General features: G+C 65.8%; 1 protein-coding gene across 4 annotated transcripts in view; it reads right to left on the bottom strand.

Moving 5' to 3' along the window:
- The window catches only part of KIF26A (kinesin family member 26A), a 40116-nt gene that overhangs the window by 7806 nt on the left and 7162 nt on the right, over positions 1–25148 (bottom strand). For all 4 annotated transcript variants that reach the window (XM_059374120.1, XM_059374122.1, XM_059374123.1 and 1 more), the window contains exons 3-6: positions 18073–18525; positions 11723–11913; positions 4767–4956; positions 389–598 (exon numbers count right to left, since the gene is read on the bottom strand). In XM_059374120.1, coding sequence (XP_059230103.1) covers positions 389–598; positions 4767–4956; positions 11723–11913; positions 18073–18525 — 1044 coding nt within the window. The remainder of the gene's footprint in view (positions 1–388; positions 599–4766; positions 4957–11722; positions 11914–18072; positions 18526–25148) is intronic.

Raw genomic sequence — 25148 nt, 5'->3', positions numbered from 1 at the left:
CAGAAGGCGGGCAGGCTGGCACACACAGGCCCCAGCTCTCGGAGCTCTCCATGCACTCGCACGACACACACGGCGTGGGCCAGTCGGGCGCACAGCTCACACCGCCCTCGTGGGGCAACCTGGGACACGGCCCTCACCGCACCCCCGATGCTCACGTGCACCCGGCAGACAGCAAACCCTGCTCCCAAAGCTTCCCCGGAGCTCACAGAAAATCCAGCACTTCTGCAAACGGCCCGACAACAGCACCAGCAGGGGAGGAGGCCCCCAGGCCCGAGCCAAGGAGGGAAACACACCACAGGCCGGGCCCGGACCACTGGGCCTCGCTCCTACCCCTCCTTTTCCTCCCTGGGCACCAGACGCAAGGGCAGGCCTGGCGCCGGCCCCTCACCTGCTCCGAGTCCTGGGGGAAGACGGCATCGAAGGCAAACATCTTGGGAGCCGCGGCGGAGGCTCGTCGGGGGCCCGAGCTGCCGGGGGGCCCAGCAGCCTGGTCGTACAGGATCACCTGCTTCTTGCGTGGGTCCACCTTCAGGAAGGACGCGGACTCGGCCGAGGGCTGCGCCCCCTGTGCGGGCCAGACCCGCAGCATGACCTTCACCTGCAGGAGGCGGGCGGGAGCGAGCGCGCGCCTGAGCCGCGGCCACCAGCCCAGCGGCCGCTAATTATAGGCCAGGAAGAGCTCGCGCGCGCGAGCGGAGACAGCGGGCCAGGCCTCGGCACGGGGATCCCCACCGCAGGAATGCGGGTGCCTGCGTCCCAGCTCTGGCCACGGCAGGTCCCCTATGAGATCAGCCCGACAGGCAGAAAGCGAGGCTCATTGGGAGGCGGCGCTAGCCTGGTGCGGGGCGGTCAGCAGAGAAGGAGGGGCCAGGACAGGGGAGCACAAGGGTGTGGTGGGGGAGCAGGGGGTGGGGGAGGACGGGGGAGCACTGGGCTGGGGAGGACAGAATGAGAGAGAAGAACGGGGGAGGACGTGATGACGCAGGACGGGGGAGCACAGGTCGGGGAGGGCGGGGAGGGGGTCCGCAGGAGCACTGGGCTGGGCGGACAGGACAGTGCTGGGGGATGGTGGTGCAACCAAAGTGAAAAACCTCCTGGCACCTCAGTGAACAGAGGGACGAAAGTGGGAGATGGTACCCAAGGGCACCCCACCTGCCCTTGACCTGGGGTTCCTCCACACCCTCCGCGGTGTCCGAGGCAGAGCTGGAAGCTAAGTGAGCTCCACCCAGAGGCACAGAGCTTTGGGGACCAGAAGCAGCCCCACACCCAGGGCGCAGCTCTTCCGGCTTCCCTAGCCACCGGCCAGCGCGGCCACCCCCAGCCCAGGCCCACTGAGGCTTAAGGAGGGAGGAAACACGCGGACAAGTCGACGGTGACACCAGGTCATACGGCCTGAGAGTGGTTCTCCTCCAATCCCAGATCCCAAACCGAGGGCAGAGGGACCCGGGAAGCCGGAGGGGCAAGCAGAACAGGCCCCACTACACAGCCCCTAGTCCCAGCCAGCAGCGCCCTTCTCGGAGCCCCCAGGGCTGCATCTCCCACCCTGGCCCTCCCTGCGCCCCATGTCCCAACCTCGGCTGGCAGCTCCTGCCCCCAGTCGGGCCTCTGCCTCCTCCACAGAGCCTCCCAGCCACGCCCCAGGCCAAGCGGGAGCCCTGAGTGCATCTCCCCGCCCTGACACCCTGACAGCAACGTCTGACCGGAGTTACAAAGGCACACAAGGGGGATGGCCTAGGGCACCAGGGCTCTGACCCCAGAGCCAGCTAGGGAGCCCAACTCAAACCCCAGGCAGGGCGGCATCCGGGGGCCGGCAGGAAAGACACACATGGTGGTCCCCAGAGGGAGAGCTCAGCTCTGACGGGGAGAGCTGGAGACAGAGGCACGGCGAGGGGGCGCAGGTCGGGGAGCACGGGGGACAGAACAGGGCCTTAGCTCGGGGCCCTGGTCAGGGGCCAAGCAGCCTCTGCTCCTGTGTGACCCTAAAATACAAAAACAGACACAAAAGTGTGCCCCCCACCCCCCACCCCGTGCCGGGTCTGCAGAAGACAGGCGTCCCCATGGCTGGGCCACCAGCCCCAACACCCTCGAGGGAACAGAGGCTCAGCAGGGAGGGGGGCTGGAAGCTAGACACAAGCGCCTGGCACGCTGTGCTAGAGACACCCCAAAACCCGCATGGAGAAGAACCAGCCCGAGCTGCATCTTCTTCCCAGCCCCGGGGGCACCCCCTGACCCAGAGGAGCCCCAGGGCTCTAGGGCCCCTGTGGGGAAGGACACCAGATGCGACGTTCTGCTGAAGGACACCACCTTCCGCTCCCCGATGAAACCTTCGATTTCTCCACTACGGCATAAATCAAATTACCCGACTCATTTCAGAGCCAATATTTTTCACGGGTTTAATTGTAAGTGACAGATACATAACGCGGCGGAATTGGTTTACTGTGGGTGGTTTGCACGAGGCCCATCTCCTCCCCTTCAGCACGTGGCAAACTGACGTGCAAAATCGCTCCAGGAAGGAGGGGACGCGCTCTCGGGGGAGAAGCCTAAGAAACGCTTTCCCGCCGCACTCCCCGAACCTGGGCGAGAATCGATTCTTTTATTCCCGACGACACGAACAAAACTACTTCATTTCCAAAGGCTGCCGCCAAGCAGGCAAAAATGTGCACTTTCCGGTAATTTCTGGCGATTTTTTTTCAGCATGAACTCCCCGCCACTTCAGGAGCCAGATGGGTTGTGCGGGCTGGAGGGGGTTCCTGGGGGGCTGAGGAGGGGCGCTTGCAGCGCAGAAACGGCCCCGGTGGTGCCGGGAGCCAGCCACGAGTCCCCACGCAGGGACTCCACCCTGCGTGGAGGGGACAGGCGGCCCCCGGCAGGCCACCCCATCCTAGCTGAACGCACGGGCCATTGTCTGTAAGGATCCTCTCTTTCAGGAAATGACAGGGTCTTCGCAGGAGACAAGGCGGCTGAGTCTCTCCCCCAAATGTTCAGATATTACAAAGCAGCGCTGAATGGCTGCCAGGTAGGGAAAAAACACGTTTTGCATAAAAAAGGGCTTCCACTCCTAAGAGGTGGCCCAGGCAGCCAGGGGGGAGGGGCGCCGCTCCACACCCACAGAAAGGATGTCTTTTTTAATACTGCGAGATGATGAATTATCTTAAGGAGCACATTAATGTCAGAAATCGAGCGTAATCTAACTTCTTTTCTGTGACAATATGAAATGCCTTTCAGGAGGCATTTCTGACTGTGATATTCGTGCAAATAACATCCAGGGAGGCGGGGGGAGGGGGGGACAGGCTGGAGGGGGGTGGGCAGCGGGTGGGCTGGTGGCCAGGGGCTCCCTGTATGGAGGGACTGGGGCAGGGGGAGGGGAGGGGGCTAGTCTACCACGTAGAAAAGGGAGGAGCTCCCAGCCCCAGAATACTTAGGTGGAGACCGGGCCCCAGGAGGAGGTGGCCCGGTGCTGGAGAAGCGCGGCCCACCCCTACCCACCCCTGCTTTCAGACAGATGGTCCAGACCTGCCAAGTGAGCAGGCCAAGGTCAGAGCCAGGCCCCAGAGCTGCTGGAGCCCTTCCCCTGCAGCCACTCTGCCCTGTCCAGCTGAGTGTGCCCACCACCACCCAGGCACTTCCCCGGCCCAGCGGCGGGGCGGAGAGTCCCTCCTCTAGCTCCAGGGACACCGATGCCATGAGGCTTGGCCACGTAGGCTCTGAATCTCGTGAAGGCTTGGGGGTGACAGGGTGAGAAAAGGCTTCCAGAAGGAGCAGCCTGGCAGAGTCTCCACGAGACTCGGGGGTGTGGCTCAGGCCTGCGGCCCCTCAGGGTCACCAGGAGCCCAAGGCCCTGGAGGCCATTCCCAGGCAGGGTAGGGCGGGCCTGCTGGGGAGAGCCTGAACCCAGCCAACCACCTCTGCGGGGGGTTAGCCTCTGGGTGCTGGAGAGGCCGGGGGTGTGGGGTGCCGGGGTGCCGGGGTGTGGGCCCACAGTGGGCCCACCCCAACCCCCAACCACCCTCAGGGGTGTACCTTGGAGTGGCCCATGGGAGCAGCATGGGCAGAAAGTCAGGAAAAAGCTCAGGGTGTGCTTTCGGGCGGGGCCGTCCTCCTGCCCAGAGCTGTGGGGCGTGCCTCGGCCCCCCGCCCCCCATGGGCACCTCAAAACACGCTCACACAACCCACGCCCGCGGGACCCTGAGTGAGGCCAGGGTGCAGTTACAAGCGACCGGACAAAACTGGACCGGGGCCCAGACAAAAGCCTAGTCTGGGCTAAAGGCCACGGGAGCCAGGGGTCGGAGCCAGGGACCAGCCAGCCTGTTCCAAGGCAAGGCCCTTCCCTGCACCCCCCAGACCCAGTTTCCCCACCTGACCAGATGATCACACGGTGGCCTGGAGGGGTCCCATCTCTTCCCTGGAGCCCCACCTCAGGGCAGCATGCCAACAGACACAGAGTATGGGGGTCCCCAGGGGTCAGAGCCCAACCCCAGTCCCGGGGAGCCCTGGCTGTCCCACCCCAATGAGACCAGCACGAGCCCCTGGAACCCCCACCCGTTTCCTGAAGCCCCACCACAGTCTCTGAGGCTCCTGTCAGGACCCGAGCTTCCAAGGTGGACCTGGGCCTCGCTCTCCCTGCCTGCAGCCCGCCTCGTCCAACCTGGGAGAAGGACACAGGGTCCCGCCACACCCAGCACCCCTCCCAGCACCTCCCTGGACACCCCTAGCTTCATCCCACCCCCAAGCCCCAGGGGTCACCCCCACATCAGCGGTGGGTCTACCTTTCCGATACTGCCGGGATTGTCCTTAACCTTGGAGGCGGCCCTGAGCAAGCAGGGGGGCGTGGGGGGCGGCCACAGCTGCAGGACCCCGCTGAAGTCCGTGGGGTACGGGGAGGCACTGCGGGCAGAAGGGGCCGGCGGCGGATGAGGTTTCTTGCGCTTGGAGGCCAGGCTGAGCTTCTGGGCAGCCCTGAGGAGGGGAGGAGAGGGACCAGGTGGGGCTCTCGGCGCTGTCCTGGGCGCCTGCCCTGCCCCAGGTCGGCCCCACGGCCACGTCCCTGCCAGGCCAGGCGGCAGACGCCCCTCCCCTCCCCCCACCCTGCCCTGAGCGCACCTTCCTCCCACCGACCTCAATCGGCCCTGCTGCGGGGTGGGGGGCTGGCTGGAGCGTGCGAGGGTCAGCTCCTCCCAGGCTGTGCGACCCGGGCATGGTGACCTGTTCTCTGTGCCTCAGTCTCCCCACCGCTAGCACATGCTGACACGACCAGCGCAGGCGCCTGTGTGCAGCCCTGAGAAGCCAAGGCAACCAAGGAACCCTAGGCCGTGCCGGCGGCCAGGAGAAGCTCCACGAAGCCCACGTCCCCTGATCCCGTGGCCCCCAGGCCCCGACCCACCGCCCTCTCCTCTGCGGCCCTCTGGGTTCTGCCCACAATCCTCCGGCCCCACACTCAGCCTAGCACTGGAACCCGCCAGCCCCACAGCGTCCCCAGGGGACCCACAGTCCTCCCCAGACCCCGGGGTCTTCCTTGACCCCAGAGAGGCTCCCGGCGCACCTGCGAGAGGCAAGGTTCCCGAGTCCCAGGGCGCCCTCCCACACACGCGTGCCCACCACAGGCCCACCACACCCGGGGCCGTGACTCCCACAGACCCTCCTGCCAGGCTCTCCCCACCGCGGCTCCTGCAGCCGGCCAGCCATCTCTCTCTCCCGGGGCCCCAAGGGAGAGCTGGCCTGGCGGAGCACCCACCCTCCACCAAGGGCGGCCCCTTGCGCGGGGTACAGCAGGGACACAGATGGGCCGGGGCCATATTCGCACGCCACTCCCACCGCCCGGAGGGCCTGGCCTCCGTCGCCCCGTTCCCGCGGGCGGGGGCCCAAGAGAGAGATTGGGATGCGATCTGAGCCCCCGGCTGACGCCCCCACCAACACCCACCTGCACCTCTGCCCGGCTCCCTGCAGGACCCACTGCCACCCCAGAGCCCTACCTCCGAAGCACGCCCACAGCAGGGCCTGCCCACGCGGAGCCGCCCAGCCCTGAGCAAGGCTCCTGCTCCGCGGTCTTGCTCAGCTTAACTAGGAGCTGTCTTCCAAGAGCCCCCGGGGACGGCTTTCCTCTGAGCTGGGCGTCGTGGCGGGAAATAAAAGTAATTTCTGACAGGGCGGACCCGTAACAGAGCAGGGGCGGGGTGCCGGTGGGCGCCTGGGGTGGGGGTCTGCAGGTGGGGCCCACCCCAGGAGGAGCCCCAGCAATTCGGGGTGCGGGAGCCCTGAGCTGGGGTGCTTGGTCTCTCGGACCACAAGCCCGCATGAGCCCGATTCCCACCTACTTGTAAACCTCACAACCGCCTGCAAGGAAAAAACCCACCCTTGTTCCTCCGCCTGCCGGAGAGTCACCCAGCGGACCAGCGGCCGAGCGGTGACAGAGAGAGTCCCCTGGGGGCGGAATGCATGAGTGGGAGTGAGTGGACGGCAGGAGCAGCTCTAAGAAGGCCACGGGAGCGGCCACAACCCAAACGGCCATGGGACCGACCCTGGGGGCCGTGAGGGCTGGGCAGGGGGCTGTGGGAGCCTAGGGCTCCTCCACCCTGACTGCCGCCCAGCCTCGACACCCGTCCAGGACTCCAAACACCCTGAGCTACGCCACATGGGAAGGAGCTGTAGCCCCGAGCCGGAGAATGAGCCCTCAACAGGCACCCCAGCCCCCCTGCCTCGCACTGCCCCCGGGGGGTAGGACTGCCCAGGAGGGCGGAAGTCCACAGGTGCAAGCGCGGCCCAGGGAACTAAGCTGAGCCTGCGAAGGTCAACCAGGACCCAGGGACTCACTTCGTCTTCTGTAAATGGAAGTGCCATGGGGCCTGTTCCCAGGATTTGGGGAAAGGGCAGCACCAAGGGGCCGCCCAACCCCAGCATGCATGGGAGGGCGTCAGTCAGGTCCTCAAGCTGATTGGACAGACCAGCAGACGGCCTCGGCTAAGGCATGACCCCCCACCCCTGAAAGCTCCCCGCCCCGGGTCGTGCAGGGTCAGCCTGGGCCCTGCAGCGGTGTGAACGCACAACCCGAAGCCTCCAGGGGATGCAGACCTGTGGCTGATGGGCGAGGGACTGGGCGAGGCCAGAGCAACTTCGGCTAGAGCCTCCAGTCTGCAAAGGCCACGACCAAAGGGCAGAGCTTTGCCTAGTGGGTCCCACAGCAGGCCACGAGGGCTCTGCCCCTTCTGTGACCCTCTCAAGAGCCAGGGGTCTGCAGCACAGACCTCGGCACATGCAGGCCACCCTCAGGGCCCTAGCACTGCAGCGTGGGGACATGTCCTTCCCCACTGGACACATCCCAGTCATGCCTGGACAGAGGTGGGGCCTGGCACCTTCTGAGGACCCGCCAGCCCTGGGAGTCTGGAATGTTATGGGCCAGGTGTCTCCACCCTGCAGTCTGATCTAACCCAGGGCATCCCCTCCTCCCTCCCCAGCCCTGTGGTCAGCCCCCGAGGGAGCTAAGGAGCTGTGCCCTGGCCCGCCCGGCCCTCTGGGTCCTGCTCTCACAGGCTCGTCCCAGCAGGCATGACTCAAAGGCGTGCGGCTGCATTAACAAGGGCCCCGGACTGCGCGCTCCCCTTTGATGGAATCCAGGCCCCTGGTAACTACTGGTACAATCCCAGCGGCTGCACCTCAGTCCATAGGTCTGGACAGGCAAGGGAGGGGGCCTCTGGGGGTCAGGCCGGCCCTTGCACCTCTGGGCCTGCAGCCTTCTGGAGGCCCAGACCCGGTTTCTGAGCAGTGAAGTCACAGGGAACAGGGGGTGGTGATTTTGGGCCTCACAGAGCACCACACCCAGGCCCAGGACAGCCTGGGGGCCCAGGGTGGGACCTGCAGGGGGAGGAGGAGCAGGAGGCGAGACTGGCAGGGGAGTGGAGGCAAGTATGAGTGGCCGGAAAAGAAGCCAGACAAACAGCAACTTCACCCCTCAGAAGACCCTCTTCCAGGAAGCCGGCCCTGATGCCCCCACACTGGGCTTCGGCAGAACCTCTGCCTCCTGCTACTATAGGAACCAGTCCCTGTTCTGTGACACAAGACACAAGTTCCTGTGGCTGTGTCCATCCACCAGGCAGGGTCTCCCAAGGGCAGGAGTTTGACAAGCCCAAGGCAACACGGGGAGCTCAGGATGCCCTGACATGGCCTGGGGGTGTGGGTGAGCGAGAGGGTGAGTCAGTGGGCCAGTGAATGCGTAAGCGAGTGCATGGGAACACAGGTCAGTGGGTGCCTGGCTCAGCAGGTATGTGGGTCAGTGGATGTGGGGTTGCATGGAGGAGCAGGGGTGCGGGTGAGCAGGTGCAAAGAGCAGGGGTGCAGGTGAGCGGGTGCAAGGAGCAGGGGTGCGGGTGAGCGGGTGCGAGGAGGAGCAGGGGTGCGTGCGGGTGAGCATGTGCATGGAGGAGCAGGGGTGCAGGTGAGCGGGTACACGGAGCAGGGGCGCGGGTGAGCGGGTGCACGGAGCAGGGGCGCGGGTGAGCGAGTGCACGGAGCAGGGGCGCGGGTGAGCGGGTGCACGGAGCAGGGGAGCGGGTGAGCGGGTGCACGGAGCAGGGGCGCGGGTGAGCGGGTGCAGGGAGAGGCGGGTGTGCGGTGAACAGATGAACAGGTGTGCGGTGAGCGAATGGAGGAATGAATGAGAGAGGCTGGGGGCCGGGCACCTCCCACGCCCCCCAGGGAGTAATTTGCCTTGTTACACACAAGAAGTGCCTCTTCCCAACCAGAAGGTGGTTTCTGGGGCAGCTGGCCTTGATGGCCAGGCCCTTTCCCATGGGAGGGTCTGGGGACTCTCCTGACTCGGAGAGCGCTGGGCGGGGCCAACCCAGAGCTGCTTAACTGGGGAGGAGGCCCCGGCCACGCCCCACCCCCAGCATCCACCCCATGGGGAACTGCCACCCACAGGTGCCAAGAGCCCCCAGATCTGCCCGCGGGGGGCCCAGAGGTGCAGGGCTGCCAAGAGGACCTAGACGGCTGACACCAGGGACCAAGGTCCCCATAGCCAGACCCCTCCTACCATGGCTGGCGTTTCTGGCAAATCCTGGGAACCTCACCCAGAGACTGAGGCTTCCTCCGTCTGAGCCCTCCCGCTCTGCGGGCCCCGGGCAGCACCCCTCTGGTTCCCCACCTCTGCTGGGTGCCGGGCTGGCCATTCCGTGGGCCAGGGGTCCAGGCAGACACCACGGAGGGGGCTCCATGGGGGCTGCACTTGGGGTGGGGGAGCAGCTGTGAGTGCAGCGGGCGGTCCCGGCACCTGAAGGAAACCTCACCCCTCCCCCTCCCAGCCCCTCCCCAGGAGACCCCAGCCATTCTTCCAAAGCCTCTACATTCAGGAATTTGGGAGGGGGTCCCCAGAAAGGTCCAAGCGACCACTAATGGAGACATCTTGGAAGAGGACAACCTGCGAGTTGGGAGCCAGAGGGCTCAGGAAGGGGTCAAGGTGACGAAATCCTCCAGAAAAAATGTAATTCTGGCCGCCTGTGCCATGTAGCCCGGCCTTCTCAGAACTCTGGTCGGGTCGGCACCCCGCGCTCCTACCACAGCCGTGGCCACCATGCCCGAACGGCCCGGCAGGCCCCACTGAGGGATGCGGGTGAGGGGTGCGGGGCGCCCAGCCTCAGCCCCGCTCGGTGGCCCATGAGCGTGAACGAGGTCCTGGACACCCGGCCCCCCTGCAGCCACACTCCACCTCGCTTTCCCCACACCGGGGCGAGGAGCTCAGAGGTCATGGGAAGGCCGGAGGCCAGGTCGGGACCCGCAGGTGGTGCTCCAGGAACAAAGGGAACCCACACGCCCAACCTCACCCCGTTCTGCCTCCCCTTGGCTCCTACTCAGCCCTCCAAGTCCACCTCCATGGACTGTCCCCAGCAGCATGGACAGCACTCGGCTCTGTCCCTGCCCACGCCGTGCTGCGGTCCAAGCTGTCTCCATACACACCCATGCTGGCTGGCCAAGAGGCAGGGCGTGGGCTGAGCTCAGCTCCGTCCCTAAGGAGCCTGGCGAGGGGCAGAGGTGGGAGCACGAAGCACGCAGCCCCGCGCATGCCAGAGGCCCCCATGGGTGCAGTCTCTCAGGGCTCCTGGACTAGCCCCTTCTCTGAGCCGCAGCCTCCCCCCACACCGGCTTAAGGGTCCTGCGACCCCCGCGCGCAGGCGGTCTCTGAATGCTCAGGATGGCATTCCCCACCAGACACGCCTCCCACCCCCAGCTGGGCCCAGGACTCTTCTAGAAGCGGCTAGATTCAGGGCCGTCCAACAGGCTGGAAGTAATGGCAGCCGGCACTGCGCACGCCTCCCACCCCTTCCCGCCCCTTCCCGCCCCTTCGGGAAACTTGCCTCCCGCTGTCCCCAGCACTTGTTTCTATGGTAACTTCCCAAGGTCAGCAGCAGCCTTGCTCCCAGGGAGACAAAAGGCGGCCAGCACCTGCTTGGCAGGCTCGGGGTTACTAATGAGCCAGTGTGGCCCCCAGAACCGGGACCGACAGGGCCGGTCTTCCTTCCCAGAAGGCGGAAGAGCCTCCGGCCGGTGGGAGCGCAGAGCATGGCCACCACGGACAGCCCTGGAGACGGAGGCGAACCCCGGAGGCTCCTTCACTGCTCTGCCCTTCCCCTGCCCTTCACAGGACCCCCAAGCTGCAGGGCAGAACCCCCGCCAGCCCGCAGCCAGAGCACTCACCAGCCGGAGACACAGCACCGCTCACCCCCCAGGCAAACCCACAGCCCGTGCTGATAAGGTGCCCGGCTCCCGCCGCCTCACATGATTCATGGACAAGTTTATCAGTGCCCGCCAGGGCTGCTAATGGGACAGTGACCCGCGGTTGGTCCTACCATTACCGTTCATTACCACCATTATATCCTGTAAGCCGCGGACCTCCACGCAGGGTGAGAGCTCGGCCTCCTGTCTGCAGAACCCCTGCGCCCTGCCGGGAGGGGTGACGGTCCCCGGGGACAGCGGGCGGGGAAGAGAGCCCTGCTCCCACCGCACTTCCCTCCCCCGCCGCTGCCGGGCCTGCCGGGCCTGGGCTGCCCCAGCCCACATCTCCTGGACCTGGGGCCCCGGGAAACCACACCCAGGGCTCCGGTCCCATGCACCCACCAGCGCAGGACAGGACGACACGGCTCCTGGAGCTGATTGTAACCACAGCAACCGTGCCGGCCGCCAGTACCCGGCCCCCCGGAACACTCCAGGACCCCGCCCTCCAGGACACCCTCCCTAGCTCTCCCCAAAGTCCTCCATCATCCCAGGACCCTCCCGCAAGCCCTGTCCCGCCCCCGTGCTCCCGGACTGAAATCTGCAGCCCCAGCCCACACCCCAGGACACCCAGGGCTGAACCTCCTCAGACATCAAGTCGCTGCCCTTTGCCGTAACTCTGAAGAAAGCACTATCTGACAGCAGAGTAAACTGAGGCACAGACGGGTTGTGAGACTTGCCCGCGGTCACCCAGCTCAGGAGGGGCAGGGACTCGATCCGCACCCTGTCTGTGGTGGCATCCCACCCCTGGGCCGAGAGGTCTCCGCTGCCCACAGCTGCTGACACAGTGCCCGGTGGCAGCGGCCCCCCCGTCCGCCCCCATCTGCCCCACCGGGCAGCAGCCAGGCCGCCCTTCTCACGGGGAAGGCCCGTGGGCCACAGGGGCCGGCAGCCGAGGTCCCTGCCCACAGTGCTCGGGGGCCCCAAGCCAGACCCAGGCCCCCCCGAGAAGCCGCAGAGGACGTACCTAATGAAGAAAGAGGCTGCCGCTGACGGGCCCGGGGAGCCCCCCGCCGGGGTGCCCGGGGCCGGGGTGACCAGCGCCGTCCTGCAGGCCCCGCTGAGGCCCCACGTCTTCGACACACCGTCAGAGCCCAAGCTGGGGGCACCGTCCCGGACAGAGTCCGCCACCGCCACGGCAGCCACCGCTGCTTCCGCCTGGCGGGAAGGAGGGAGCCCGCTGAGGAGCGCACGTGCGCTGGGGAGCCAGAGCCGCATGCCCCGGAGCCCCGGCAGACGCCCCAGGGCCCCGCGACCTGCCGGCCAGCAGGGCCCCTGCAGCAGACATGGACACGCACGCCCACCCCAGGGCCAGACTTGCCAGCCCCTCCCACATCGGGTTCCAGAAACGCCGTGGGCACAGTGGTCAGGACAGATGGACGGGGAGGCCCACGCCCTCAGCCCCGGGCCAGCCACCTGCAAGTGCCCAGAGGCACGAGCCCGGAAGAAGCCACAATAAATATTTGTCACAAGCACTAACTGCCCCGTGTATGATAATGTACGATGTTCCCGTCATCTGCAATGCTACTCTGGCATTTCCAACTAATTAGCTAAAGTAAATTCTAGAAAGGGAGACAGCCCCGTAACGAAGCAGAAATGTAACTGAATGATCCCTAAGTCGGCGCCAACGAACCCGAGGTCTGGCTACACTGAGTATTGCATTCATGGGCGCTTGTTGGGCCCTGGACCCCCAGGCCAGACCTGGCCCCTGGCAGGGCAGGAGGGAAGCAGCCGGCCTCGGCCTGGCCACCCCCAGCACCATCCACTGCCCCTAGGCCACCCTGCCCCACCTCAAGGCTCCCCGGGGAACCACGCCTCGTCCCCAGGCCTCCGAGGTTCCACTCAGTCCCAGGAATTGTGGACAAGCACTGTCCTCTAGGCCCACTGGGGAGGACCGGGGTCCCCATGCTGACCAAACATGGGCCTGCCTGGTGACCCTGAGGGTGAGGAGCCCAGGCAGCAGTCACATCTGGAAGGCTCAACGTCCTTGGGGGTCTCCCAAGTGGCACGGCCAGAGCCCAGGGTGGGGCTACAGGACAAGCCACCATATCCCCAGGAGGAACATTCCAAAGGCAGTCCTGCCGCCACAGCGGAGGGTCTCACCCTGCCCGGCCTGCGTCAGCACCAGCTTCCACACCCCTCCTGGGACACAGTAAAACCATGTCTGCAAAGGAAGGTACAGAGAGCCCCATACTTTCAGCTGGAGGAAAGGCACACAACACCCTCCCCAGCTCCCAGGGCTGCGGCCGTTCCCCGGGGGGTTCGAGGACAGGTCAGCAGCAGAGAAGGGTGGACCTGAAACAGCTCAGGCCCTCACCCACCACACCCTGTCCCCTGCCTTGCCTCTGCCTAGAGGGCAGGAACTCCTATGCAGCCCTCAGAACCCAGCCCAGCCGGCCCTCTCCTTCCCCAGGCCCCTCCCTGCACCTGCCTCGTGTGCCCTGTCCAGGCCTCTCTGGCCCACTGACCCCGCCTCGGCTTCCTTCAGCCTGTCTAGCGCTTCCTGCACCCCACCGCCGGGAGTCATGGGGCCATGCTCAGCATCACGGTTTCCCATGCCGATGGCTTTCACGAGCACCTTTCATGTCCTCTCGCACGTACCTGGCCTCCTCCATGTCCTTGCGCTAACACCCTGCCGGCCTGTTGTAAGTGCCCCGTAAATGTGTCTCCCAGGAGCACACAGCCTAGCGGGGACGCAGACACAGGACACACCTAGCCCACAGCTGGGAGGCGCCCCCTGGACCTGAGGGAGTCGGGGCTGCTGGAACAGAGGGGATACCAGCTCACAGGGAACCTTCCAGAAGGAGGGTAAGCCAGGCCTAGACCCAGCCATCAAGCACCAGAAGCTGCTTCTCCTCCAGGGAGCTGCACGAGTAACGCGGCAGCCAGCCTCACGGACACCCCGCCGGCCTGGCCATCTGCCTGTCCCCCCGCGCCCGTCTCACACACACACACACCCTGGCCTCAAACGTGGGTTCCTCCGGCACCCCCAGAAGCACCTGCTCCCTGAGAAAGAGCGGACTCGAACGAGCAGAGCGGAGGGAAGGGACTGGGACGTTCTGCCACATCCGCGGGGACCGCTGGGGCGGGCGCTCCTCAGAGCGGGGCTGGGTTCAGAGGCTCGCCCACCCCGTGCCCACCCTGGCTCCACCCAGCCCCCGGGGTGTCTGCCATGGTGCCCAGGCCCAGCAGCCCAGGCCAGGCCGGGTCACTCTGTTCAGTGAGGCACCCTGGACAGCAGGGGACCGAAGCAGGGGTAGGGTCACAGAGGGGACAGAGTCGCCGCACCATGGCCGTCCACGGCCACTCCGTCCACGTCCGGGCCAGCCCACCATCACATGCAGCCTGTCCGCCTCCAGCCAGAATGCTCTGACCCCACCCGGCGAGGGCGCAGGCCGCCCGCACTGACCTGTCTCGGGAGTCCCACAGGCGCCTCAGCTCCACCGTCCCACGAGCTGCCGAGACACGGCTCCGGCCACTAGGCTGGCCCCTGCCGATTCTGCCAGAAGCAGAAGCCGGGCATGCCAAAAGACGCCGGAGGCGGCGGGAGGGAGGGGGCGGGAGGGGCGACCACAACAGGAGGACGGAGGGGTGCGGGGGGGTGGGGCGGACGCCGAACAAAACAAGATGGAGGCAGCGGAGAAGCCACGAGAGAGAAGCATGAGGAGCGGAGAGCGTGAGGCAGGCCATGCCGTGCCACGGGCCCCCGGAGGCACCCAACTCCAGCCAGCACCGGCGGGGCGTGCCGGGGTTCCGGGGAGCACCGTCTGGGAAGCACCAGACTAACCCTGCTCAGGAACCATCTGGGCCCGAGCTCTGGCACGAGAAGGACCACATTTGCCTGACCCTCAGGACGAACACCTCACTGGGGGCCATCTCAAGCCGGACGGTGGGGACAGCCAAGGGGGCAGGGGGCCAGGAACAGCGAGGCCGGGGTCGTGCAGAGGCTCTCAACCCGGCGCGGGGCACTGGCGGTTCACTGGGCGAAGCCAGCTGCCTCTCAGAGCCCCGCCTGATCACAGACAGGGCCTCGGGCCAAGGACGTCCTGACCCCAGCAAGCGCCTTGTCCCACCCCCACCTCCCGTCACAGAAGCAGTTTCCCCGCAGCACGTGGAGGAGGAGGCTGTCGGGTCCGACGTCCATTCCACAGTGGGTAAACCGCGGCCCAGAGCGAGGGCACCAGCAATGGGCCAGATCAGAGACAGGCCAGAGCCCTCTACCTTCTGCCAGTCACACTCCTGAGGCCGGGCGGACACCCACCTGAGACCCCGCCGGGGACGGCTGGGACAAGGGGAGGCAAGCAGGCTGCTACAGGGGCCAGCGACACCCGCTCCCAGGCCCCCACCAAAATGACCTCACCTCCTGTCTGTACATCAAAGACATGTGCAGCACCTCCTCCAGGAAGCCCTCCAGCTTCCCTATCCAGGCCGGGCCTCCACGGCCCCACATCCACGGAGCACCACTGGACACTGGGGAGGTGGAATGAGCCAGAAAGGGCCAAGCTCTGGGCTCCCAGACGAGGGAGGAGGGCTTTGGTTTTGACCACAGCTGTGGCTGGCTCTCCAGATGGCCACGCCCCCGACCTGACCCCACCCAGGCCCCAGGGCAGGCTCCTCCCAGCCACAGCACCCAGAATGTTCCAGGCCCTCAGAGCCTTGGTTCCCTGCCCCCCTCCAAAGACGATCCCTGCCACAATCTGCCTCCTCCCCACACACTAGATCGGAGGGCTGCTGCCCGGCGCTCCCAGCTAGCCCGACCGGTGTCGCGCCCCGGGCTGCAGATGGGCCGTGGGAGCCCCTCACCGCACACCCTCCAGGAGCATTCCCTCGCGACGGTTGAACATTCCAGAGCCACCTCTAGCAATCGATGCCCCAGTTCCGGGGAAATCTCCTCATCTGAATCCTAAAGTTCTATTATGCGTCTAATCATCTCCCCACTGATCGCCAGCGCGGTCGTCTAAGGATAAATCCATTCTCGCCCGCCCCGAACGTGATCGATGTGGACGTAAAACAGAGAAAAGCTTCAATGGCCACGTTTTAGAACGTGCTGGCTGTTGGCGGGGCTGCCCGGCCAGAGGCCAGCGACACCCGCCTCCGAGGCCCAAGGAGGCATAAAGCCTGCCCACGCCGGCTGCACAGAGCTTCCTTGCTCCCACTGGCAGCTCCTGTCCCTCCTCCCGCTCCTGGGCACTCTCACCGGGAAGGCCAACCGCCCTCTCCGCCCAGCACTCCAGGCCCCAGTAAGACAAGCATTCGGCTCCCTCCCCAGGTAAGGATTCCTCTGGCTATTGCCAGTGGCCCCCATAGTCCCTAGGCACCTGACCACACCTCATGCTGGGCCGCCATCTCTGCTTCCCACTGGGCCCAGCTCAATGTCACTTCCTCCAGGAAGCCACCCGGCTCTCCTGAGCTTCCCCGTCAGCTCAGTGCTGCCCCCCAGCACATGCCGCCCTGGCAGCTCAGCTCTCAGGCCAGGAGGCACCGTGCGCGCTTGGTGGGGGCTGGCTGCCTCTTCCTCCCTCACCCCAGGACTCAACAAAGGAGGAGTCAGAAGCAGCCAGACCACACCCGGGGGCCATCTGCACACCAACCAGAAGCTGGTTCAAGACCCGAAGTTCTTCCCTGAGCCCCTGTGCCCCCCATCCCCAAGCTGCCAAGGGCCAGAGAGGCCCCAAGGACAGAGTGCCCTCTGGAGGACTGGCCCCAGCAATGGGCCGCAGGATCCAGCTTCCAGCAAGGGCAAGATCTCTCCGAAGGCTGTGCTGGACGTACTGATGTTGACCTGGCCCTGGACTTAGAAGGGCCCACGAGCCCAGGGCGGGGACAGGGCAGGGTCTGTCCTGCTTCAGGACTGTATGTGACCTTATCCCAGCAGCTGGGGACCCTCCCTATGCCTCCATCTGCCCAGCCCCATGGGGCACAGGGCCCATAGGGAAGGCTTACCGCTGCTCTACTTCGGAGACACTCACTGGGCAGCCTGTGCAGCCAGCTCTGCTGTGACTGGAGAACAACTTGCTTTCATACTCAGCCACGGTCTCGGCCTCTGGCTCCAGAGGAGGGCGACACCGGTGGAAGTCGGGGTGCTTCTCCATGTATCCGCACACATCATCGCAGCCTGTCCCAGGCCCCAACCTCTCTTCCACCTTCCCTGCTCCCTGTCACAGCCCTCCCTCCTGACAAGGCTCACACCTCCAGGAAGGCCTCAGGCTTCACACCTCCAGGGAGGCCTCAGGCTTCACACCTCTGGGCCTCCACACAGAGGGTTCCTTCTGCTTAGAAGGTCCTTCCTACTTGTTTGCCTGATGAACCCTGTGCTGGGCTGTCAGTCTCAGTCCGCTAAAAGGGTGGGAACCGCCGAAGGCACAGACCTTCAGGAGAAGGTATCCCCTGAGGCTCGGGCAAAGCAGCCTTCCCAGGGCGGCTCCCAAGACAGTGAGCTCACGTATGACCCAAACCAGCTCTCCCAGTGCCCCAGGAGAATCCCCCTCCCAACTCCTATCCTGGATAGTTTCTGCTTGATGAAAAACTGGGGGCATGGCAGTCACTGGGAGAAACCACCAGAAGCCCAGCCCTGTGACCGGTGGGAATGCGGCTGGCCCCAGCTTCGCCCTCCAAGGCCAGCCAGCTTCATCCCAACCCACGCAAGTGACACCGGCCCAGAGCTTTGCCGGAGGACACATGGTCCGAGTCCACGGCAACCACAGCACCCACTGGTGCCCAGAGCTGGTCCCACGGAGGCCGTGCCCCCTGGTGTGGGCAGTGATCTGGTGCACCCGAGAGCCTCTGTGGGGGCCACTCTGCAGCCAACTGAAAAGAGGTGTCTCCTGAGAGGCCACGGAAGCAGACACAGACCTCCCCCACCACCTACACTCCGAGCTCTGCCCGCTGAGCCACAGCCTCGGGGGCACCTGGCATGGCAGCCGCTGGAGATCCCCCCTCACAAGGAGATGCTCCCCTGCCACTCACCCTGAGAAGGAGGGTCTGACCTGTCCCGGGAGCCCTCCCGCCAGCCCACGGCACCACACGTGCCCTCAGAAGCAGGGGCAGCCCATACCCGTCCCGGCCATGCCCGCAGGAGCCTCATGAAGGGAGAGCACCGGGGGCACGGGAGGACTCTGCCCGCGGGGACCCCGCCGGCCGGCTGGATGCGGCCTCCCCCCATGTGCTCGGCTCCTTGACGCAGCGGGGAGCCGCTGAGCCTGCGCAGTACGGGCCATGCAGAGACGTGGACGGGACCCCCAGAAGGGAGCCCAGAGTCGGACCCCGCGGCCCGGTGGCCTCAGGAGGCCAGCTACCCACCCAGCCACGTGGACTCACCAGGCAGGATGGCGGCAGAAAGCTGTTGACCCTTGAGACGCTCCACATGCCCTCCAGGCACTGCTGAGCCTGGATGGTGACTGTGCTCAGGGCTCCGCCCAGGCCGGCCGGGGCCACCGACACCTGGACACTGGGCCCAGAGGGCCAGGCCAGCCCCTTCCTCTTGTCCGGCCCCGCCCGGCCCGGCTGCCTCCCCGGCGGGCCCGCAGGCACGGACGCATCCCGCAGGCTGGTCCCGGAGCCGGGGCTGGAGGGCACGAGGCCCGGGCCTCCATGGGGGGCGTCGGGGGCGTCACGGCTGGCGGGAGCCTGCAGCAGCCGCAGGGCCTCCCGCGTCAGCTGGGTCAGGTGCGTGGCGCAGACGTCACAGCGGCGCTCAGCCTCCGGGCGGCAGGCGGGCAGGACCCCGGGGGCCGGCAGCTTGTCGAGGAGCAACGCAGAGAGGCAAGGGTCCTGGGGAGGGAGCAAGGAACAGAGCGGTCAGTGCCCCGGGACCCTGCCCCTGGGGCCTCACCTCCACAGCACAGGCCGCTGTGCCACCCTGGGCACAGCTGGGGCCGCTGCATCACCCCAACTGATGAATGAGCCCCCAACGGATTCGTCTGCACGAGCCCAGCAGGAAAATAATTATCGGAGCTTCACAGGGAGGCCAGCGGCGCCCCGACAGCTCCCGGCCTCCCCCGCCCTCATTACCACACTCGCTCCGGGCTAACGAGGCTTCGGCACGCTGCCCCCCGGCCAAGAGCCAGGCCACCGGGAGCCCGGGCCAGGGGGTTAAAAAGCAGCCAGGAGGCCAGCAGAAAGCAGCGCCAGACCACCCCCCACAGACTTGATGTGTGCAGTTGGCACCCCGGGGCCCCCGCAAGTGAGAGCGACGTCCGTCCAGAGCCACAAGGGGCCCCCTGGCTTACAGCCCTGCTCCAGCCCTGCTCTTTCCCTGCTGGAAAGAGAAGTGCGGTCCCAGGCTCACCCCTCCCACAGAAGTCACCAGGGACACCGGGAGGGGTGAGGACGGACACACCGGGGCTCGCTGGCAAGGAGGCAGGAGGCTCCGTGCCCAGCCCGCGCTCGACCACAGGCAGGGACGTGGTCCCCGGGGCCTGTGTGGCATGGTGACTGCCACTGCGGCCCTGTTCCCCCCACTGTGCACTGCACGAGGGGCACACATGGCTGTCTCTGTGAGCCTGATGCCCAGAAAGGGTGAAGGACAGGAGCCAGGGCAGCCCAGAGCCTGGAGGTCAGGGAGGGCTTCCGGGAAGAGGTGACACCTCTGGAAGGAAGAGGAAGAGAGAGCCAATCCTCAGAAGGATCCTCACTGGAAAAACGCTATCAAGAGTCCTAGTCCCAGGGCTCATGCCCTGTCCCTCAACCACCCCACCAGGCTCTGATGGGGCTCCGGCTCTAAGCCAAGGCCAGCCCCTCCTCCTCCTCCCCTCCCCTGGGAGGTAAGGCCCAGCCCAGGGCAGCCCCTTGACAAAGCACTGGCCCAGCCCAGCGGTGGCCATGACCGCCCAGGACTTTCCCAGGGCTCTCCAGAGAACCAACCTCAAATGCAGGGCTACGTCTTCACTGTGCCCAGCTGGGCCACTCAGCTGGACCTCAAGCTGCCCCCTCCCTGACCCCAGCAGGGGCCTGCGACAACTTCCCAGGGCTGGAGCCTTCCCCTACCTGGCCCCAGGCCGCTCCCTACAGCTTCCCCCAATACACCCATTACTCAGAAGAGGAAACTGAGGCCACCATCCCACCAGGTGCATCTCATTCACCCCAGCCAGGCTCCCCAGCCCTGAACTGTGGCCCGCCCAACCCCGCGCACAGACCCTGGGGACCAGCTATGGGGGGTGGCCTTGCTGAGAGGGGGCGCCGGCTCTGCTGTCCCTTCCGCGGGACCACCCGCACTCCCTGGAAGCCCCGCGTGGCCTCGGCCTCAGACCACAGCTGTCCCCACGCGCCCCAAGTAGATCAGTTCCTATGAAAGGGTGGCCCCCGGCCAGGCCCGCCACACCAGCCACCTGACTTGCGGGTCCCTCCAGAAGGCCTGGATTCTCTCTGGCGAGGTCCAGAGTGCCCCACGTCCGGTCCCCATGAGCGGACGCCCCGAGCCGCCCTGCCGCCCAGCTTCCCTGCGAGCTGCGGAGGCCGGGGGAAGCTCGGCCAGAGCCCCCACCGGCGCTGGCACGTGGGGACACAGATGTAACCCAGACGCCAGTCCCCCAGCCACAGGCCAGGCTCATCCATGTCACTGCCCTGCCTGTTTTCCAGGGCCCTGCTCTGATTACTCCAGCTTTTCCACTCGGCGGGAGGCTGCTAATGTGGCGGGAGGCTGCTAATGTGGCGGGTGTGAGGGAAGGAAGGCCTGCTAAAGCCATTAGCGACTTGAAAGGCAGCCCAGCTCCACCCAGCTCCCCCCCACCGCCAAACCCCCTCCAAGTCAGACCCAGCTGCCCATTGTTCCAGTGCCTCTGCCTGGCCTGGGGACCTCAGGCCTCTGGGGAAGCCCCGTGGCACCCCCTGCGTGGCCAGCACAGAGGAGGCAGGAAGGAAAGGCAGGGCAGGGGTGGGGGAGTTCACTGACCTAAGCCCGCCCCGGCCCCCCACCAGCACCTGGGTGGGGACGGGGGAGGGGGCGCTGGCGGCAAGGCGACAGGAAGCCAGAGCAAACCCCCCTCCCAGCTGTGTCATCAGGAATTCAGATGGCAGCTGGCAGGGAGGCCCCAGGCCCGCCAAGGCCTCAGGCTCTGGGCATCGAAGCCCCAGGAGGGCACCGAGGAGGTCTGCTTCGGTGGGGGGCGGGGAGGGAGAGCCCACACCAAACCCAGGTCCTGCTTCACAAGCCCCCAGGAGGCCCAGCCCAGACACACCTGGGGCCGTCCCAGGCCAAAGCCCACCATGGGGCCACCCACCCCTCCCCCACCCTGGTAGCCAGGGGGCCCCCATCACTGGGGAAGGCCCAGCTGACACCCCAGGGCCACAGGGACCTCTTGGCACAAGGGCAGGGGCATCTCCAAAACCTTTGTCTCATGTCATACGCACGAGACAGAGACACAGAGCCCTGCCCTGGGTGACCACACAGAGTCCCCACCCGACCCCAAGCCCCTCGGACGGAGGCTGGGCCAGCTTTGGGCAGGGCAAGGCAAGGAGCGCTCGCTGCTCAGATGAACTGGGAAGGCTGGTGGGGCAGCCTTCTCCTCTCCCAGACACGGGGCCTCCGGGCAGCTCCCAGTGTCCACAGGCCCGAGCCCCAGAGGGGACGCTGGCCCATTTTCAGGAATTTTGACCCCCGAGAACACCAGCGGCCACACGACTCATCTCCTACCCCTTCTCTGAGCCCAGCACCTTCAGAAAGACAGTGATTACCCCACCGCAAAATACTACTTTTCATTTCCTCTCCACAGTCTAATTAAACAGATATTTTACTTGCATTTGGAAAATGTTTTTCTTAATTTGATTCAATTTAGCATTGCGCACCACCCACCCATCACGCCGCTGGGGTTTTAGGGAGCCCACCCCCCCCTTAAAGTAACGACTTGCCATGTTTCATCTCCTTTCCGGGTTCTCCAAGTTGCTTTAAGTAATCTTCTCATTTTCTCCCGCATCGGAGGCCAGAGGGACTTCTCCGGGGATGAGCCGCCGGGAGAGGCCTCTCCCAGCCCAGGCCCAGCAGAGCCCACCCACAGGGCGGGACAGGAGCTGACCAGAGCCCCAAGCTGAGGCCAACACGGGAGGAAGGAAGGGGCTCTGCTCCCTGGTTGGGAGAAACCCCAGACCTCAGAGCTACAAGACGACTCTCCCTGGGCCGGTCACCCTGTCTTTAGAAAGGGGGCCCACTGGCAGACCCTCTAGGGGGACTAAGAGACCCAGACACCATGCCTGGAGGAGCGCCCTGAGGCCTGGGGGTGCCCCTCCCTGGCCCCTCCCACCAACCAGGCCCCTCACCAAGGCCCCAACTGTCAGCCAGAGGCCCTGCCCACCCATGTCCCCTGAGTGTGGCAGGAAAACCTGGGACCCCTGAGCCAAACCGTCACCCATCTGCCGGCCAGAATCCTGGAGACCCCTCCAGGCCCATGAGTCTGCAGTTCCGAAAGCCCCAGAGAAGCCTCCAGCTCCCCTCCTCTGCCAGAGGCCAGGGTGGGGAGAGTGGGGGAGGGGTGCAGCCAGGCCCACCCAGCACAGACTGGCACCTGGCCCTGAGGCCCCGTGCCAGGCACCAGCCAGCTGGGCAGCTCAGGACACACACTAGTTCATTGAGACCCTTCAATGGCCTCCCCTGTCCTCCACCCAACGCCACACAAGCATGGTGGGGACCGTGGTGGCCGAAGGCAAGATCAGCAGGATGGCCTCAACCAGGGGAAGGGGACGGAGAGCCCCGCGTCCCAGGAGTGCCGCCACTCAGAGGAGGCGCTCCACGCACTTCCGGGAGCCTGGGGCTCACCCAGACGTGGCTTTCAGTCCGTGGCTCTCAGTCCGAGTCTGCAGGTGTGGCTGCAGCCCCCAGGGACTTCATTCTCATCCAAGCAACGGGCACAGCAGAGTCTCACCACGAGGGTGGGGCCCACGCTGTGCCCTACAACCAGGCCGTGCCCAGGGCTCCCGATGCCACTCAGCAGGACTCGGAACCCCAGGGAGGCTGGACGGGCCAGCCAAGGGCAGGTACAGATGCGGGAGAGGAACCTGCCCCTGAGCCAGGCCCTCACGCTCTCCTGCTGGGAACCTCAGCACACAGCCCCTGGCTGCAGCTGTTGAATCAAAGCATGGCCCGGACACTCCAGGCCCCAACCTCTGCTCCCGGGCTGGAGTCTGACTCCCGTCCACCACACCCTGACCCTTGACCCCATCCTGGTTTCCCCTGTGTCTACCTGGCACCCTGGGACAGTCTCCATGCATGCTCCAGCCACCCCCATCTTGGAGCTCCTCGTGTTCCCTCCCCCAGGGACCTCCACCCCCTCTCTGTGGGTGTAATTCCAACCGAGATCAAATGCCACTTCCTCCAGGAGGCCCTCCAAGATGCCCCGCTGCAGAGCCCTCTCTCCCAGGCCCACAGCACTTCAGTTATCCCCACAAACCCTGGAGGGAGAGCAGCCAGGGCGAGAGGTCTTGGGCTACGTGGGCACCCCTCCGCCTGCTATTGCCTCCCTCACCACGTAGGGTGGTCGGGCTCAGTGTACTTTTCTCAGAGGCCTGCGGCCTTCCCATCGGCCCAGCTCCCTGCCCGCTCTCCGAAGCCCCACCGGCCAGGTACCCCGGGTGTCCGCCCTGAGTCTTCTCTCCCCACCAGGCCTCAGGGCGTTCCGAGAGATGAGGGGTCCCCCTCCCCACGGGGCCAGCCCCTCCCACAGCATGAACCCAGCCAACCCTATTCGCTGATCCCCCAGCAGAGAAGATGGACGCGAGGCAGAATGGACCCCACGGTCACCTTGGGATCCAGCACACAGACACACCACCGCCAGGCAGCCCCCGGCCTCCAGCCGGGCCACTGCGCGGGCTGGATCAGAGCCAGAGCCCAGGGGCCACGGACCCATGTCCACACACACCACGCCGCTGGGAACCACGTCGCTCCCCCTGCTACGCTGAGCCTGAGCCTGAGGCCCTCGGACCAGCGAGCTTGGGCAACAAGGCTGGGGATCCAAGTGTGGAAGGTTTGAGAAGGAATGGGGCCCAGGGAAGGGGACCCCAGGGACGAGATCCGGAGACCCATGGCCACATTAAGGGCAACCACCAAACAAGCCACACAGAAATGGCTTCCAGACAATCCCTTGGGTTTTAGACAGGCCAAGTCTGTGCGCTGTAGCTGTGAAGGGGGGACAGTGACTTTTAGGGACAGGCCGACCCTGCTGCCCTATCCCCAGCAGGGTATTGGGCAGGCCCACGACTGGCAGGTTCCACCTGGAAACGGGCAGCGGCGCAGGCCAGCATCCATCACACAAGGTCGGAGGGGAACACAGAGCCCCTGGCCCTGGGCCACGTGGGACTATACATCTGCCAGCTCCAGGCGCCTGGCAGAGCCCACCCACCCCTGCCCCAGCCCAGCCGCAAGAGCTGAAGCCTGGGTGCTGCTGGGGGTTGGGGGACCGGTCCAAGACCAGACCAGATGAGGCCAAGAAGCCCCTCCCACAGAGGGCCAAGGACCCTGCACATAGCCCCATGGGGATCCCCCAGCCACAAAACGTGACACCAAAAGTGAAACTCCCCCCTTTTAACCCAGGGGGAGCAAGGGACTCAGCCCTCCCTGACCCTGCTCCTCTCCACAGAGAGGCAGCGAGGCCGGTCACCACCGCACACACCCCTGGCTCAGCCCTACCTCTGAGAGCACCCAGAGCCCCTCAAGCAAACTCCCTCCCGAGAGGCATGAGGGCTGGGACTGCAGGGCCCACACCCGGCCAGCTCCTTCACCCTGCCCAGGCTTGGTCCCCTGCGGTGGCCTGGGAGCCTCCGAGCCGCACAGACAGATGCCTTCCCAGCCGAGTCGTCCGAGCCCCCTGCCAGCTGGGAGACCGCCCAGCCAGCAGCCCCAGGGAGCTCCCGCCCCTCAAACACCTCCCCGGCTGCTCCTGGGGCACACTGCGCATGCCAGGGTCCCAGTCTGTGGAGCCCCAAGGCGGACAGGGCAGCCCTGGCTCAGAGGCGGTCCCAGAAACCGGCAGAGCTCAGGCCAGACTCAAAACAGTGCACAGAACAGGGTTCAGGGACCCAGAGCAGGCAGCAAATGTCCCACACCGGCCAGGCTCTGCCCTGCTCTCCCGGGACCCGAGGCCAGTGGGACAGCAGACCCAGGACCCCACTCTTGCATGTCAGTGCAAGCAGAGCTGAAGGCCATGGACAGAGCCTGGAAGGCTTCCTGGAGGGGGGAGTGACAAGGGAATGCTGAGCTGGCGCAAGTGCCACCCCCTTCCCAGGAACCACAGAGACAAGCAGGAGGGTCTCCAGGACACCAGCCAAAGGAGACCCCCTGCCAGGGTGAGGAAGAGCCTGCAAGGGCTGAGTGAGAATTGATCCCTGCCTCCCCCAGGGGCGCTAATCCCTTCAGCAGCAGTAATGACACGGCCAACGTCACGGGTCTCTGGGAGAGCCACCACCTCCGC

The sequence above is a fragment of the Mustela nigripes genome, chromosome 13 (genome assembly GCF_022355385.1).
Source record: "Mustela nigripes isolate SB6536 chromosome 13, MUSNIG.SB6536, whole genome shotgun sequence".
NCBI classification, from domain to species: Eukaryota; Metazoa; Chordata; class Mammalia; order Carnivora; family Mustelidae; genus Mustela; species Mustela nigripes.
Note: the sequence above shows the minus strand (reverse complement) of the source record. Positions and strands in the feature narration are given on the sequence as shown.